We start from the raw sequence: 12,893 nt of genomic DNA, 5'->3' as shown, positions 1-12,893 counted from the left end.
CCCATCTCTGGGGCCGCAGCGCAGGGGATGTCCACTGCAGCGGGGCGGGCGGCCCCCCGGAGTCGGCGTTGGGGCCGTGCTTGACCCAGGAATGGTAGCAGCAATAGCGGCGGTCCCTCCGGCTCTGAATCTGGCAGCGGGTCTGGCTGTGGCTGTGGCCCTACGGCTGGGGCTGGAGCTCCTTCCTCCCTGGCAGTCTGCCCCAACTGAGCAGCCCGGCAGCCTTTTATAGTGAGGCTGCACTGCGAGCATGCCCGGTAGGGCTGTGGAGGAGGGGCGTATTCTGCCCAATAAACGGGCTCCCTTCCCTCCTGCTCAGTGCGGAGTAGGCTCGCCCCGTCACAGGCCATCACTGCTTTCTTGCGCAAGAGAGTCCATGGCAGTGTGGATGCTCTCTTGGGCAAAAGCACATGGCAGTGTGGACATGCTCTCGCGCAAGAACTTTTTGCGGAAGATCTCTTCTGCAAAAAGTTCTTGCACAAGAAACCTGCAGTGTAGACATAGCCCCAAAGGCTCCCATAGTGGCCATGGTGCAGCATCATTGGTGCCTGGTGACCCACAGGAAAGGATTCCGACCCCTGTGGAGCAGACCAATAACCCTTGTGCAGACCCCATGTTCTGATCGTTTACTCCAGTTTTTGCAGAGAGCCAGGATCTAGTCCTGAGTAAAGCTTCAGGATTTGCAGCCCATGAATAGAAGTATAGCCTTATGTGGAAAACAGTGGAATGCCACATGACCCCTTTTAAATACCATAGCAGAAGCATTCCTGTTGCAAGCAAGGGAGCATGGTCTAGTGGTTAAAACACAAGACTGTCAATCAAGAGAGCTGGGGTCCAGGCTTTGTTTTGCATTAACTTGCTAAGACAGTTGGCAAGTTTACTTTTTCCACCTGCAACAATGGTGCTACACCATCTATCTGATGGGAGGGGGTTAACTTATTGATTTTCATAAAATGCTTTGAGGTATTTGGATGGAAGTGCAAGGCATTAATATAATAAACTTGAATTAATTAAGCAGGAGAGAAACTGTGAAATAGAATCCATATTCACCTTCTTATACAATAGCACTGAAAAACAAGTAGAAAACAAGGTTTCACTGACTCATAAAACATCCACTTCTTTTCCTCCTGGAGCACTAATTAAGCTGTCACTCTCACTCACTTTAGCTGTAAAAGAAAGTGCTGTAGCACTTAATCAGCTACAGAAAGTGACTCAACTGCCCAAGTTACATACAGCACTTCTGATGCCTGAACTTTAGCAGAAGTTCCAACCAGTAGCGATCCAATGTTCTTCCTGATCTGATGAGAAAGAAAGAACAAAATAAATTATATAAATATAATACAGAGCTGGGCAATAATTTTTGCAGGGGGGCCACTCCAAGAATTTGGTACATGGCTAAGGGATGCACTCTTCCATGATATAAATGGAGAAAGCACAGGAACTAGGATGGAGATTCAGTGCAGAAGGGAGTTTGGGGTAGGGAATTGGTATGTAGAAGGGGGTGTAGGGTCTGGGATGGAGCTTGGATAAAGCAAGGGGTTGTGACCTGGGGCAAGAGATCGGGGAGTAGGAGGGGGTGCAGGGTTTGGGCTGGGGTTTGGATTCAGGAGAGGATTCTGACATGCAGGATCTGGGAGAGAAGGTTGTGATCTGGAGCAGGGGTGCAGAGTGGGGAGGCAGGGATTTGGGGTGCATGGTTTGGGAGGGGGTACATGGATGCAGGAGCAGGGAGTGTAGCCTGCCTGTGGTACCTGCTGGGTTGTTGGCTAGGAGCTGCCTAGATTAGCACCTCCCAGCCAGAGCCTGCCTTTGGCACCCCAGTCCCTCACTCCCCCCAACTCTCTACTCCTCCTCTTGCACCCCTGCTCCACCTAACAGGAGATGTAGAGTATTTGAGTTTGGCTCTACAATATGGCTCACCAATTATTTAAAAAATTGTTGTTAAATACAATTAAGAATTATTACAGCAACTGAAAGTTGCCTTGTTGGCTATTTGCTGTTGTTAGAAACATTGCCAGTGGGTGCAGGATAAGGTAAAATAGTTCTGTTGTTTAGAAAATTTGTGTGTAAGAGGTTTATGCTAATTTAGTATGTAGGATGTAAATATTTTCTACAAAAATCAAGAAATCTCTTTTTGTGTGGCCTGCAAATTTCAACTTTCCAGATTCCAAAATTCACACACAGCTGCTACTTGCCTTCTCACATGCACAAAGAAACATCAATTTATATTCCCATTCTCACACAATGGTACTAGCTCAGCATTCATTTCAGAATACTTTTCCAACACTGACCTTGCTTTTAAAGCCTTCCACATACTTAGTCACCTGAAGCTATGCAGCTGACCATACAGGTTTGTCTTTCTTCCTGCTACTCTTTTAATGCCCTTTACTTGTCTAGAATAATGCTTAATATGTTTTGCACTTATATAGTGTGTTAATCTGAAGATCTCACTGCATTTTACAAAGGTGTGTAATACATATGTCTCCCATTTTACAGGTGGGAAAATTGAAGCCAATTTAAGATGTTAAGATCAAAAGCCAAAATTTTCAACTATGGGTGGTCAAAGTTAGGAATAACTCATGAAAAAGGTCTGATTCTTAAAGAACAGAGCACTCAAACAGCTCCCATCTGACCTCAGCACCTCTGAAAATCAGGCCACTGATTTAAGCAGTGATCAATGTAGATTTTGATATTTAGTACCCACATTTGAAAATGTTGACTTCAGAGACTTGTATGCCACAGTGGAAATAGATTTTCTGGAATGTTTAAAAAACAAATTTTGATTTAGGACTTCATCTAGCAAAGCACTTCAATGCATTTAACTTTAAGTATGTGAATAGAACCATTGACTTCAAACGGGTTTGCACATGTTAGAAGCTAAGCCCACAGCCTTAGCCATTTCTGCTCGCGGAAGTGTCTTTTCAATCTTATTAGCCCCACCTCATTTAAAACCTTCTGCAGTATTTTTTTAAGTTTATCCTACAAGGTGATTTCAGTAGAAATGCAGGTGCTCAGAAAGTGCCCAAAGGCAGATGCTTGCCCCAAATTTGGACCTGAACAAGATAACTGAAATTTACCCTGGATTCCTGAGCCATCTCATTTTTGTAGGAAAAGACCCACTGTGAGAGAGAAAAATACAGTTGTTTTCATTACTTGTGCTCATTTAAACAATCTACTGTATTCCCTTCCCAGCAACACATGGTACAAATCAATACAAAGCCCTTCTTAAAGTACCCTACATTAAACTTAAAAGCAGATGTGTTAATTCATTCTTCTTTTTCCTCTTATTCATATTTTTACAAGAAAAGAACACAATGTCCACAACTTACAAAAAGCACGAGGGAAAATATTTCATTTGCAATTGTACTTGGTTTAGAAATTGTCAAACAGGAAGCTATGCTTGTTTGCTTTCTTGTAGGTCTCATGTGCTTCAGGCATTTGAAATATTCATAAGTTAATAATGCCCCACTGTCACTGGACAAAGCACTGTTGCCAGTTCTTTTTGAGTTTCCTTCCTCTCCCCTCCACCCCTTTTCCTTCAGATTCCAAGGAGTAAAATTAGCAGCTGTCTGCCAGCACGAACATTTCATTTCAAAGTTCCGAGAAGGTGCTGACTGTCTGCCAGCTACTGAATTAAGAACAAAACAAAATATTCCAACTTTCGATTACCTTTGGCTGAAAATGTGCATTTCTTACCATGCAAACACTCAATCCACCATTGAACACACAGAAAACAGATGTTTTAAAAGGATGCACTTGTATCCCACAAAAGATAAGGCAACACTTGATTAAAATAATTGGATATTGATTCATTTCACTGACTTTAAAGCTGCTCGACTCCATGTTTATGATCAGAAGGACTGTCTAATAATTTGAAGTTTGAATCCTCAGCTGGTGTAAATCAGTGCAGCGCCACCGGTTTCAATAGAGCTACTCTTACTTATGCCCTCTATTTTTAAGACACCGGTATCAATTTGTAGTTCATATCATGCATTTGGAAAAACAGGTTACTGGGTTGTTTTCGCTGAAGAATTTGAGGCAAGGTGCAATATGTCATATCCAGTGAGTTATGGTCAAGTGTCTTCCAGGTGAAAACTTTTTATTTAATACAAAAGTCCCTTTTAAAAACTTGCTTGTTTTAGTTTTATGTTAGTCCTTTCCATTGTTGAACAAATTTTAAACAACCTCACTTACTCTGCTTCTAACACATGAAGGCTACATCTAGACTGGCATGATTTTCCGGAAATGCTTTTAACGGAAAAGTTTTCCGTTAAAAGCATTTTCAGAAAAGAGCATCTAGATTGGCAGGACGCTTTTCTGCAAAAGCACTTTTTGCGGAAAAGCGTCCATGGCCAATCTAGACGCGCTTTTCCGCAAAAAAAAGCCCCGATTGCCATTTTCGCGATAGGGGCTTTTTTGCAGAAAACTAATCTCTGCTGTCTACTCTGGTCCTTTTGCGCAAAAGTTTTTCAGAAAAAGACTTTTGCCCGAACGGGAGCAGCATAGTATTTCCGCAAAAGCACTGACAATCTTACATGAGATCGTCAGTGCTTTTGCGGAAATTCAAGCGGCCAGTGTAGACAGCTGGCAAGTTTTTCCACAAAAGCGGCTGCTTTTCCAGAAAAAGTGGCCAGTCTTGACACAGTTGAAGTGCCCACATCTACAAGGGCACATCAATTGCATAGCTGAAGTCAAAATAGCTTAATTTGGCTTTTGGTGCTGTCAACACAGAAGGAAGTCAAGGAAGAACACTCTTCTTTCAACTTCCCTTACTCCTTGTGAAATGAGGGTTACAGGAGTCAGAGTAAGAAGTCCTCCATCTTGAAATTATTTCAAAATAAGAGCTTGCTGTGTAGATGCACACACTTGACATTACATCGTCAGTTATTCTGAAATAACGCTGCAGTGTAGACGTGCCTTAAGTGATTAGGCTAACTTGTGTAAAATGTTCACAATACTTGGTTGTTTTGGAAGCATACCTGGTTTATGATTGGTTTGGTTCTGGTTTACTGATTGGCTAAGCCCATTCCAGGTGGTGCAGAAGTTTTGTTTGCATAGCACTGGGGGTCTGGATCCAATATGCATATTTAAAAACATACACATACATATACAACATATCGTCAGAAAGGACCATCCCCTGCAACCATTACTGCTTTAATCCCATTAAAGTCAAAAGTGTTATTGGAAGATTGGGCTCTTATATTGGCAACAAATTAGAGAACTAGATCCACAAAACAATGAAATGTAAATGAATGGAAAGTATAATAGGAAGAGAACCACACCAATACCACACCTTGAGATCCAGAATTTTATCTCAGTTATACCAGTATAAATCCAGAGTGACTCTGTTGTCTTCTATCAGAGGGGTAGCCATGTTAGTCTGGATCTGCAAAAGTGGCGAGGAGTCCTGTGGCACCTTATAGACTAACTGAAGTGGAGCATAAGCTTTTGTGGGCAAAGACCCACTTCGCCGCTTCTGTTGACTTCTGTTCAGTTAGTCTAGATCAGTGGTTTTCAACCCGTAGTATGCAGACCCTTGGTGGTCCACAGACTATTGTTAAGATGGTGACTATGAAAATAAAATTTCAGATCCCAGAAAAGACATTCCATTTTTCTGATCAATCCTTGGGTATGTGAATATTCCTACCTACAGGACAAACTTGGAAGTATTGTTGTTACTAGAGAAGCCCACAGTTTACAACTGTGACTCATGCTGTGTCAGATGCTTTGCTGAACATGTGCAACATGTATAGCTGAATTCTGATTAGATTTCAGTCTAAGATTTCTAGGGTAGGTATCCTCAGACAATGACTGTAATTTCCAAAAGAGTCCACACCTGCATTGGAAAATTTTTAAAGGTCTGCAAATGACCAAAAGATTTAAAATCATTGCTCCCGATTTACACAACTAGACATTTGATAAAATTCTGGCCTTCTAAGACAAGGGTCTTTGAAATTTGTTTATTCTAAACAATTTCCCATTTGTACTTCTCTTCCTAATTGCTCTACAATGAAATCTTATTCTAAAATAAGCTACCTTGCAAAAATATTTAGACTAGAAGCAATAGATTCCTAGTGCCAGCAAAGTGAAGCAACAGTGTTAGTTCCAAGTATAGTCATCAATCATATTTTCACCCAAGCAGCTGCAAGAGGCTTTGAGGTATGTATGCTGAAGGAGCACTACAGTAGTAATTTTTGTTCTAAATGTTGTACACTTTGCTACTGCTTGGCACTGAAATTATAGTTTTATCAACTGATTTATTAGAGTTATATGATGCTCTTTATGTTTTGAATTTTAGTCATGCAAGATGTATTACATTTTTTAGCTTCATCTGGCTATTCCTTAGTAAAAAGGAAACAACAACAAAAAGCATGACTGAATCAATTAAGTGAACACAGCTATAAACGGTGTTCAATTTTAGCACATCCCAGAATAAGTTGGCGATTTTTCATTCTGCCTTTTTCGTTTTCACTGGTGTTCTCAGTGGAAGCCTCAAGATTTGAAACCAGCTTTCATTGGAAAGACTTCAATTGGCTTTGATTTGAATGGAATGCTGTCATCCTGAATTCAAGGAAATCTTTCAGGATCAAAAGGATCGAATTTGCTCGTTTGTATTGTGGTAACCTAAAACTGCCGTCAAGTTTAGGACTCCATTATGTTAGGTGCTGTACAAATATGTAGTCTATAATATGGTATAATAATGCTTCCAAAGAAAGGGAAGCCCCTTAGCCGACCACCTCAGAATATTCCTAGCCCATTGTGCAATGTTGTCATAGAAAGATTCCTTCCTGAACCCTAATGCAAATACTGATGCCCTGAAGCATGACAATGAGTTACTTGGTCTTAACCCTGTATGATTACAAATGTTATATTTGGTCATAAAGTTATCTAATCCAGTTTATAAACCCAGTGCTTGTCTCTGTGGGTATGTCTAGACTACATAGCTCCTTCGACGGAGCCATGTAGATGAGTTTTCACGAGGCATAAAGGATCTGAGGACAAAGGGTTCTGGGGTTGGCTGATCCCCGTCTAGACTACCGTGCTGTGCTGACAAACAGCTGATCGGCACAGCGTGGGACAGCCATTTTGATGTAAATGAAGCGGCAATTATTTAAATTGCCGCTTCATTTTGCTATGTCTAGTAAACTCATCTACATGGCTCCATCAATGGACCCTTGTAGTCTAGACACACCCTTTGAGCCCTTAAGATTGTGAATTCCACAGGCTGATAAACTTCTTTATGAAGAAGTATCTTATCTTATTTGTTTTGCATTTACCTGCTTGTAACTCGTCGGCTGTGTCTACACTGCACCCCTTTTCCGGAAAAGGGATGCAGATGAGACAAGTCGGAATTGCAAATGCAGCGGGGATTTACATTTTCCCCGCTCCATTTGCATGAACATGGCTGCCGCTTTTTTCCGGCTCGGGGCTTTGCTGGAAAAAAGTGCCAGTCTAGACGGAGACCTTTTGGAAAATAAAGCCTTTTCCGAAAGGTCCCTTATTCCTCTTAAAATCAGGAATAAGGGACCTTTCGGAAAAGGCTTTATTTTCCGAAAGATCCCTGTCTAGACTGGCGCTTTTTTCCGGCAAAGCCCCGAGCCGGAAAAAAGCGGCAGCTATGTTCATGCAAATGCTGTGGGGAAAATGTAAATCCCCGCTGCATTTGCAATTCCAACTTGTCTCATCTGCATCCCTTTTCCGGAAAAGGGGTGCAGTGTAGACACAGCCATCAGATGATACTCCCCATTTTCTCATGGAACAAATATGAGACTGAAGAATTTTAGCAGTATGCTCCATAATACTTCAGCTCCCATCTAGCCATTGGACGCCACACATTTCTAAAATCCACACTAGGGGAATGAGAACTGTAATAGAAAAAGAGATTGAGTCCCTCTTGCTTTCACTGAAAACCATCACTACAGTGATTATAAATGAGGCACACACACACACATCTATATATATATGCCAACCTTATATAAACACCATGCAGAGTTGCCAGCTCCCAAAGCAGCTGTCAGTCTCTATTTCAAGTACCCTGGAAAACAGTGAGCAGATAACAGGATACCAAAGACTACCATGCTGACCCTCCATTATTGGCCGGAGTGTATTTAAACTCATCTTCTCAAGAATGATCTCAGACCAAGGGTATGTCTAGACTGCATCCCTCTGTCAGCAGAGGGATGCAGATTAGGCAGGTTGACATTGCAAATGAGGCAGGGATTTAAATATCCCATGCCTAATTTGCATAAATATGGCCACAGCGTTTTGCCAACTCCGCACTTAGTTTGCAAAAAGCAGCAGTCTAGGGGGGGATCTGTCGAGAAAGAAAGCCTTTTTCGACAGATCCCTTATGCCTCTTGCAAGGAGGTTTACAGGATCTGTTGAAAAAGGCTTTCTTTCTCGACAGATTCCCCTCTAGACTGCTGCTTTTTGCTGACAAAGTGCTGAGTCGGCAAAACACGGCAGGCATTTTTATGCAAATTAGGCACCGGATATTTAAATCCCTGCCTCATTTGCAATGTCTACCTGCCTAATCTGCATCCCACTGCCAACAGAGGGATGCAGTCTAGACATACCCCAAGAGTCCTAAAACATTTAAAAAGGAGGCTCTTGGTATCTTTTTGGTAATACATCTGTTTCCTGCAGAGAGCAGGCTGGATTCTTCTCTCACTTGGGGCTTGTCTCCATACGGCATTATTTTGCATTACCTGGACACTCTTACTGCAGAACCTAGGTGCCCTATTCTTGTTTACTTTAACCCACAACAGCTATTCCCACTTTAAATGCATGCCCTACCTTATTTTGGAATAACTTCCCTATGTACACAAGCTCTTATACTGTAGTTATTGGTGGCAGCACCTGTGTAACGGAGCAAAGATGGGTTACTTGGCATTCCCAAACAACTTTTTCCTGCAGCTCTCAGATTTGTGATGCTGGAGCAGTTGAACTGATAAGGTGATTTCCAAATGTCATGCACCACTGATTAGGAAACAGGAGGTTTTGCTGCTGTTGAATATGTTTTTTAAATTACCGATACTTTCAGGTTATTGTGAGATGATGTCTGACATGGAAAAACAGATCATAGCCCTCTTCGAGATAGACCCCAATTTAATTGATGTTAGAAACAAACTAAATGATATATGCTCATGGGGTCAGAGTTCCATTCTGGTTATACACAGACAATATACGGGAACAGTGCAATGGCAAGAATAGTACAAGTATGTGATAACTGTACCGGTTTTTACAAAGCAAACCGCTATAATATAATACAGTACAAGGATAAATATGCTAAATATTGCATTCTTGTGTTTTAAATTTGACCTTATCAAATGAAAAATTGGTCTTTTTCCATGACCAATCTGTGGAAAATTATAAGCAAAATACATCTCCTAAATTCTACTCTTCAGGAATAGTTCGACCCTTAGTCACACCATGAAACCCTGTTGAAACCAGTCAGGTTGTGCAAGCAGAACTTGACCCTTCGTGCAACTGAGATATTGGAAGAGAGAGATACCAGAACATGGACAGAATGTGTCCAGCTGTGCAGAAGATCCAGTGCAAAATCCAGAGCTTTTAAGCTTTTTGGGGCAAGGACCATCTCAATTGAGTCTTGCCCTTGTGCTGGTCTCCAAGCGGGGATCCTGGGTGTTATTATGCTATTTGCTCTGTACACATGTACATTTTGATGGTGCACCCAAAGTAAGACCCAAATTAACAGGGACATGACTGTGATTTGTACATTCTTAATAAATTAGCGTTCCCTAGTTTACTCACCATACATTCAATCTTCCATTAGGGATGTAAAGGGTTAACTGGCATGTTTACTAAGGTAAGCTATTACTCCGCGGCCCAGCCTGGCTGGAGTAGCCCTCACCATTGTGTGGTGTGGCAGGCTCGACCCAGTCCAGCTGGAGCAGCCCTTGCCTGCAATCTGGCAGGCTTCGGCTGGAGCAGCCCACACTGGCTACGTCTACACTGGCCCCTTTTCCGGAAGGGGCATGTTAATTTCACCTATCGTAGTAGGGAAATCCGCGGGGGATTTAAATATCCCCCGCGGCATTTAAATAAAAATGTCCGCCGCTTTTTTCCGGCTTTTAAAAAAGCCGGAAAAGAGCGTCTACACTGGCCCCGATCCTTCAAAGTAGGAATAAGAGCCTCCGGAAAAGGGCGCTTTTTCCGGAGGATCGGGGCCAGTGTAGACGCTCTTTTCCGGCTTTTTTAAAAGCCGGAAAAAAGCGGCGGACATTTTTATTTAAATGCCGCGGGGGATATTTAAATCCCCCGCGGATTTCCCTACTACGATAGGTGAAATTAACATGCCCCTTCCGGAAAAGGGGCCAGTGTAGACGAGCCCACTGTGTGTATGTGTGTGTTGGGAGGAGGGGCTACTCCAGTCCATCTGGATGGGTAGGAATGGTATCCCTAGCCTCTGTTTTTCCAGAGGTGGATGACAGATGAAGCATCTCAGGAGGATGACCTGTTGTGTCCCCTCCCTCTGGGACATCTGGCATTGGCCACTGTTAGCAGACTCCAGGATACTGGGCTGGATGGACCGTTGGTCTGACCCAGTATGGCCGTTCTTATGTTCTTATGGGCACACCATGCCACAGGCACGCCACTCCAGCCCAGCCGGAACCTGGTTAACCAATTACACATACTGTTTAATGGATTTACTTCTTAAACGGGATTTTACATCCCTACTTCCAATAGGCAAAGCACACAACTCCCATCAGCAGAGGAGTCGAGGGCAATCAGTACCTCCCAAGAGTGCTCATCCCCTCACAGGGTTAAATCCTAGAACAAAGGGCTAACTGACATACTGTCCACTTATTCCCCAACTTGGCCTTCAAAACAAAATATATTCTTTTCAGAAATCACATCGTGTCCCCTGTCATAGATGTCATCGACTGGAAGACTTTTCAATATTATCGCTCTGTAGACCTGCAACGAGGTGGTTTTGATTGGAAATTAGATTTCCATTGGGAGCCGCTGCCAGAGCACGAAGAGAAGGTACGCCAGTCTCCCATCAGCCCCATCAGGTAACAGTTCATCAGCCAACAGACTTACTCTCACCCCAGAAGCACTGTCATCCAATCCAACATGCCCTCTAGCTGGGAAGAGACAGGATTACACATTAACAGGGTTTTTGGGCTCGGAACTGTTGAAGAGAGGGTTATTGACTTACATTAAGTAGGTCTTAGCCTGTTAACAGTATTATCAGATTACAGTAGGGCCTATGTTATTGTATGTGCTTTTCAAACACAGGCATTGATCCAAACAGTGTATAATCTGACGGGGTGTTGGAACAATTTGTATAGTGGAGGTGCGGAGAGCTATAGCACCAACTGTAAACCCTTTATGTTATGCAGGGGTGGGAAATAAAATGACAGCAGTTCCCCAGGGTTAGCCCCTGGTTGGCCACCACCGCTATATTTACCTGCACCTCAGCAGGTACAGGTGATTGTAGCTCTTGTTGGCTCCCCACCCAAGCCAATGGGAGCTGTGGGAAGTGGCACGGACTAGGACACCACGCTGGCAGCTCCCATTGGCCAGGAAAGGCGATCCGCAACCAAAGGAAGCTGCAATTTCCCATTCCTGTGGAGGTGCAGGTAAATATAGGGGCGGTGGCCCACCAGGGGCCAACCCTGGGGAACCAGAGCTGGCCTGTGAGCCAGTATTTGCCCACCCCAATATAATGGAATCTACTCCAAGCCAGGGTTGCAGAAGCACCTCTAGTTCCCAGAGCCTTTGCAAACTGAAGAGATAAGGAACTGGAGTGGGGGAGATGCCACATATAAAGCAGTGGGCAATGACTGAGTGGATAGGAGCGATGGGGCCATCTCTCCTCCCCAGCTGGCCTTGGAAGAGGGGCAAGGATAGATGCTCTGGAGAGGGGTCCTGTAAACATGGGAGCCCACAATAAAATGTGTGCCCTGCACTCCCCACTCACTTTGCCCTCCCCCCACTCTGCCTGCCGGGTGCTCTTGCGGGGGAGGAGCACTGGGGTGTGGGGCTTGTCCTGCTCCACTTGCTTGGTGCTCCAGCCTAGGAGCAGGATAAGGATGCTGGGGCTTCCCTAGCTCTGCCCACCTAGAATTGCCAGTGGGGAGCAGGGTCAGGGCTCCACTTCCTGGCAGGAGTGCAGGTGAGCAGAGCAGGGCAAGCGCCCAGCCCCACTCTTTTGGCCCAGCGGTAGCACTGGGCGGAGAGGGGCAAGCTTCCTACGCTCTGGGTGGATTTGTATGCTAAGTGGGTGGCCCCTTGCCCATCCAGGCCCACTCCTGGCTATGCCCCTGATAAAAAGTTGTTAGGCGAAAGACAGTGTGGCGGGGCCCCCCCGCCACGCCCTCTCCTCCACGAGATTAAAGCGGGCCCTGAGGCCTAGTCCCACACAATTCACAGGCCCTGAGGTGAGGCCTAGGCTGTGCCCTGAGGGGTTGGGGTAGGGGGGTCCGGGCCCTCCCTCTCCACCGGACCCCAACCCAGGGCCCTATTAGTGGTGGGTGGTTCCCGCCACTGGCTCAGCGGGGGGTTCTCTCCGAAATGCGCCGAGCCCACTGGGGTTTTCCCTGCCCCTTGCCCTGGGTTGCTTCCTACCCCAGCCCTGTGGCCGACGGAGACCCCACCTGGCGATGCTGGGCTGGCGGCGGCGGCAATGTCAGCCGGTCCCGTGTCTGGGGCAGTAGCGCAGGGGATGTCCACTGCAGCGGGCGGGTGGCCCCCCGGAGTCGGCGTTGGGGGCGTGCTCGACCCGGGGACGGTAGCAGCAACGGCGGCAATCCCCACGGCTCTGGCTCCAACAGCAGGTCTGGCTGTGGCTCTGCGGCTTGGGCTGGAGCTCCTTTCTCCCCGGCGGTCCGCCCTGACTGAGCAGCCCGGCAGCCTTTTATACT

General features: G+C 45.0%; 1 protein-coding gene across 3 annotated transcripts in view; it reads left to right on the top strand.

Moving 5' to 3' along the window:
• The window catches only part of GALNT15 (polypeptide N-acetylgalactosaminyltransferase 15), a 47,677-nt gene that overhangs the window by 16,355 nt on the left and 18,429 nt on the right, over positions 1–12,893 (top strand). For all 3 annotated transcript variants that reach the window (XR_012901971.1, XM_006133245.4, XM_006133244.4), the window contains one exon: positions 10,872–11,039. Coding sequence is in view for 2 of the 3 variants with exons in the window: in XM_006133245.4 (XP_006133307.2) it covers positions 10,872–11,039 (168 nt within the window). In the remaining variant the exon portion in view is untranslated. The remainder of the gene's footprint in view (positions 1–10,871; positions 11,040–12,893) is intronic.

This window comes from Pelodiscus sinensis, chromosome 2, assembly GCF_049634645.1.
Source record: "Pelodiscus sinensis isolate JC-2024 chromosome 2, ASM4963464v1, whole genome shotgun sequence".
In the NCBI taxonomy this organism is placed as follows: Eukaryota; Metazoa; Chordata; order Testudines; family Trionychidae; genus Pelodiscus; species Pelodiscus sinensis.
The sequence above is the reverse complement of the archived record's forward strand: the minus strand, read 5'-3'. Positions and strand labels throughout refer to the sequence as shown.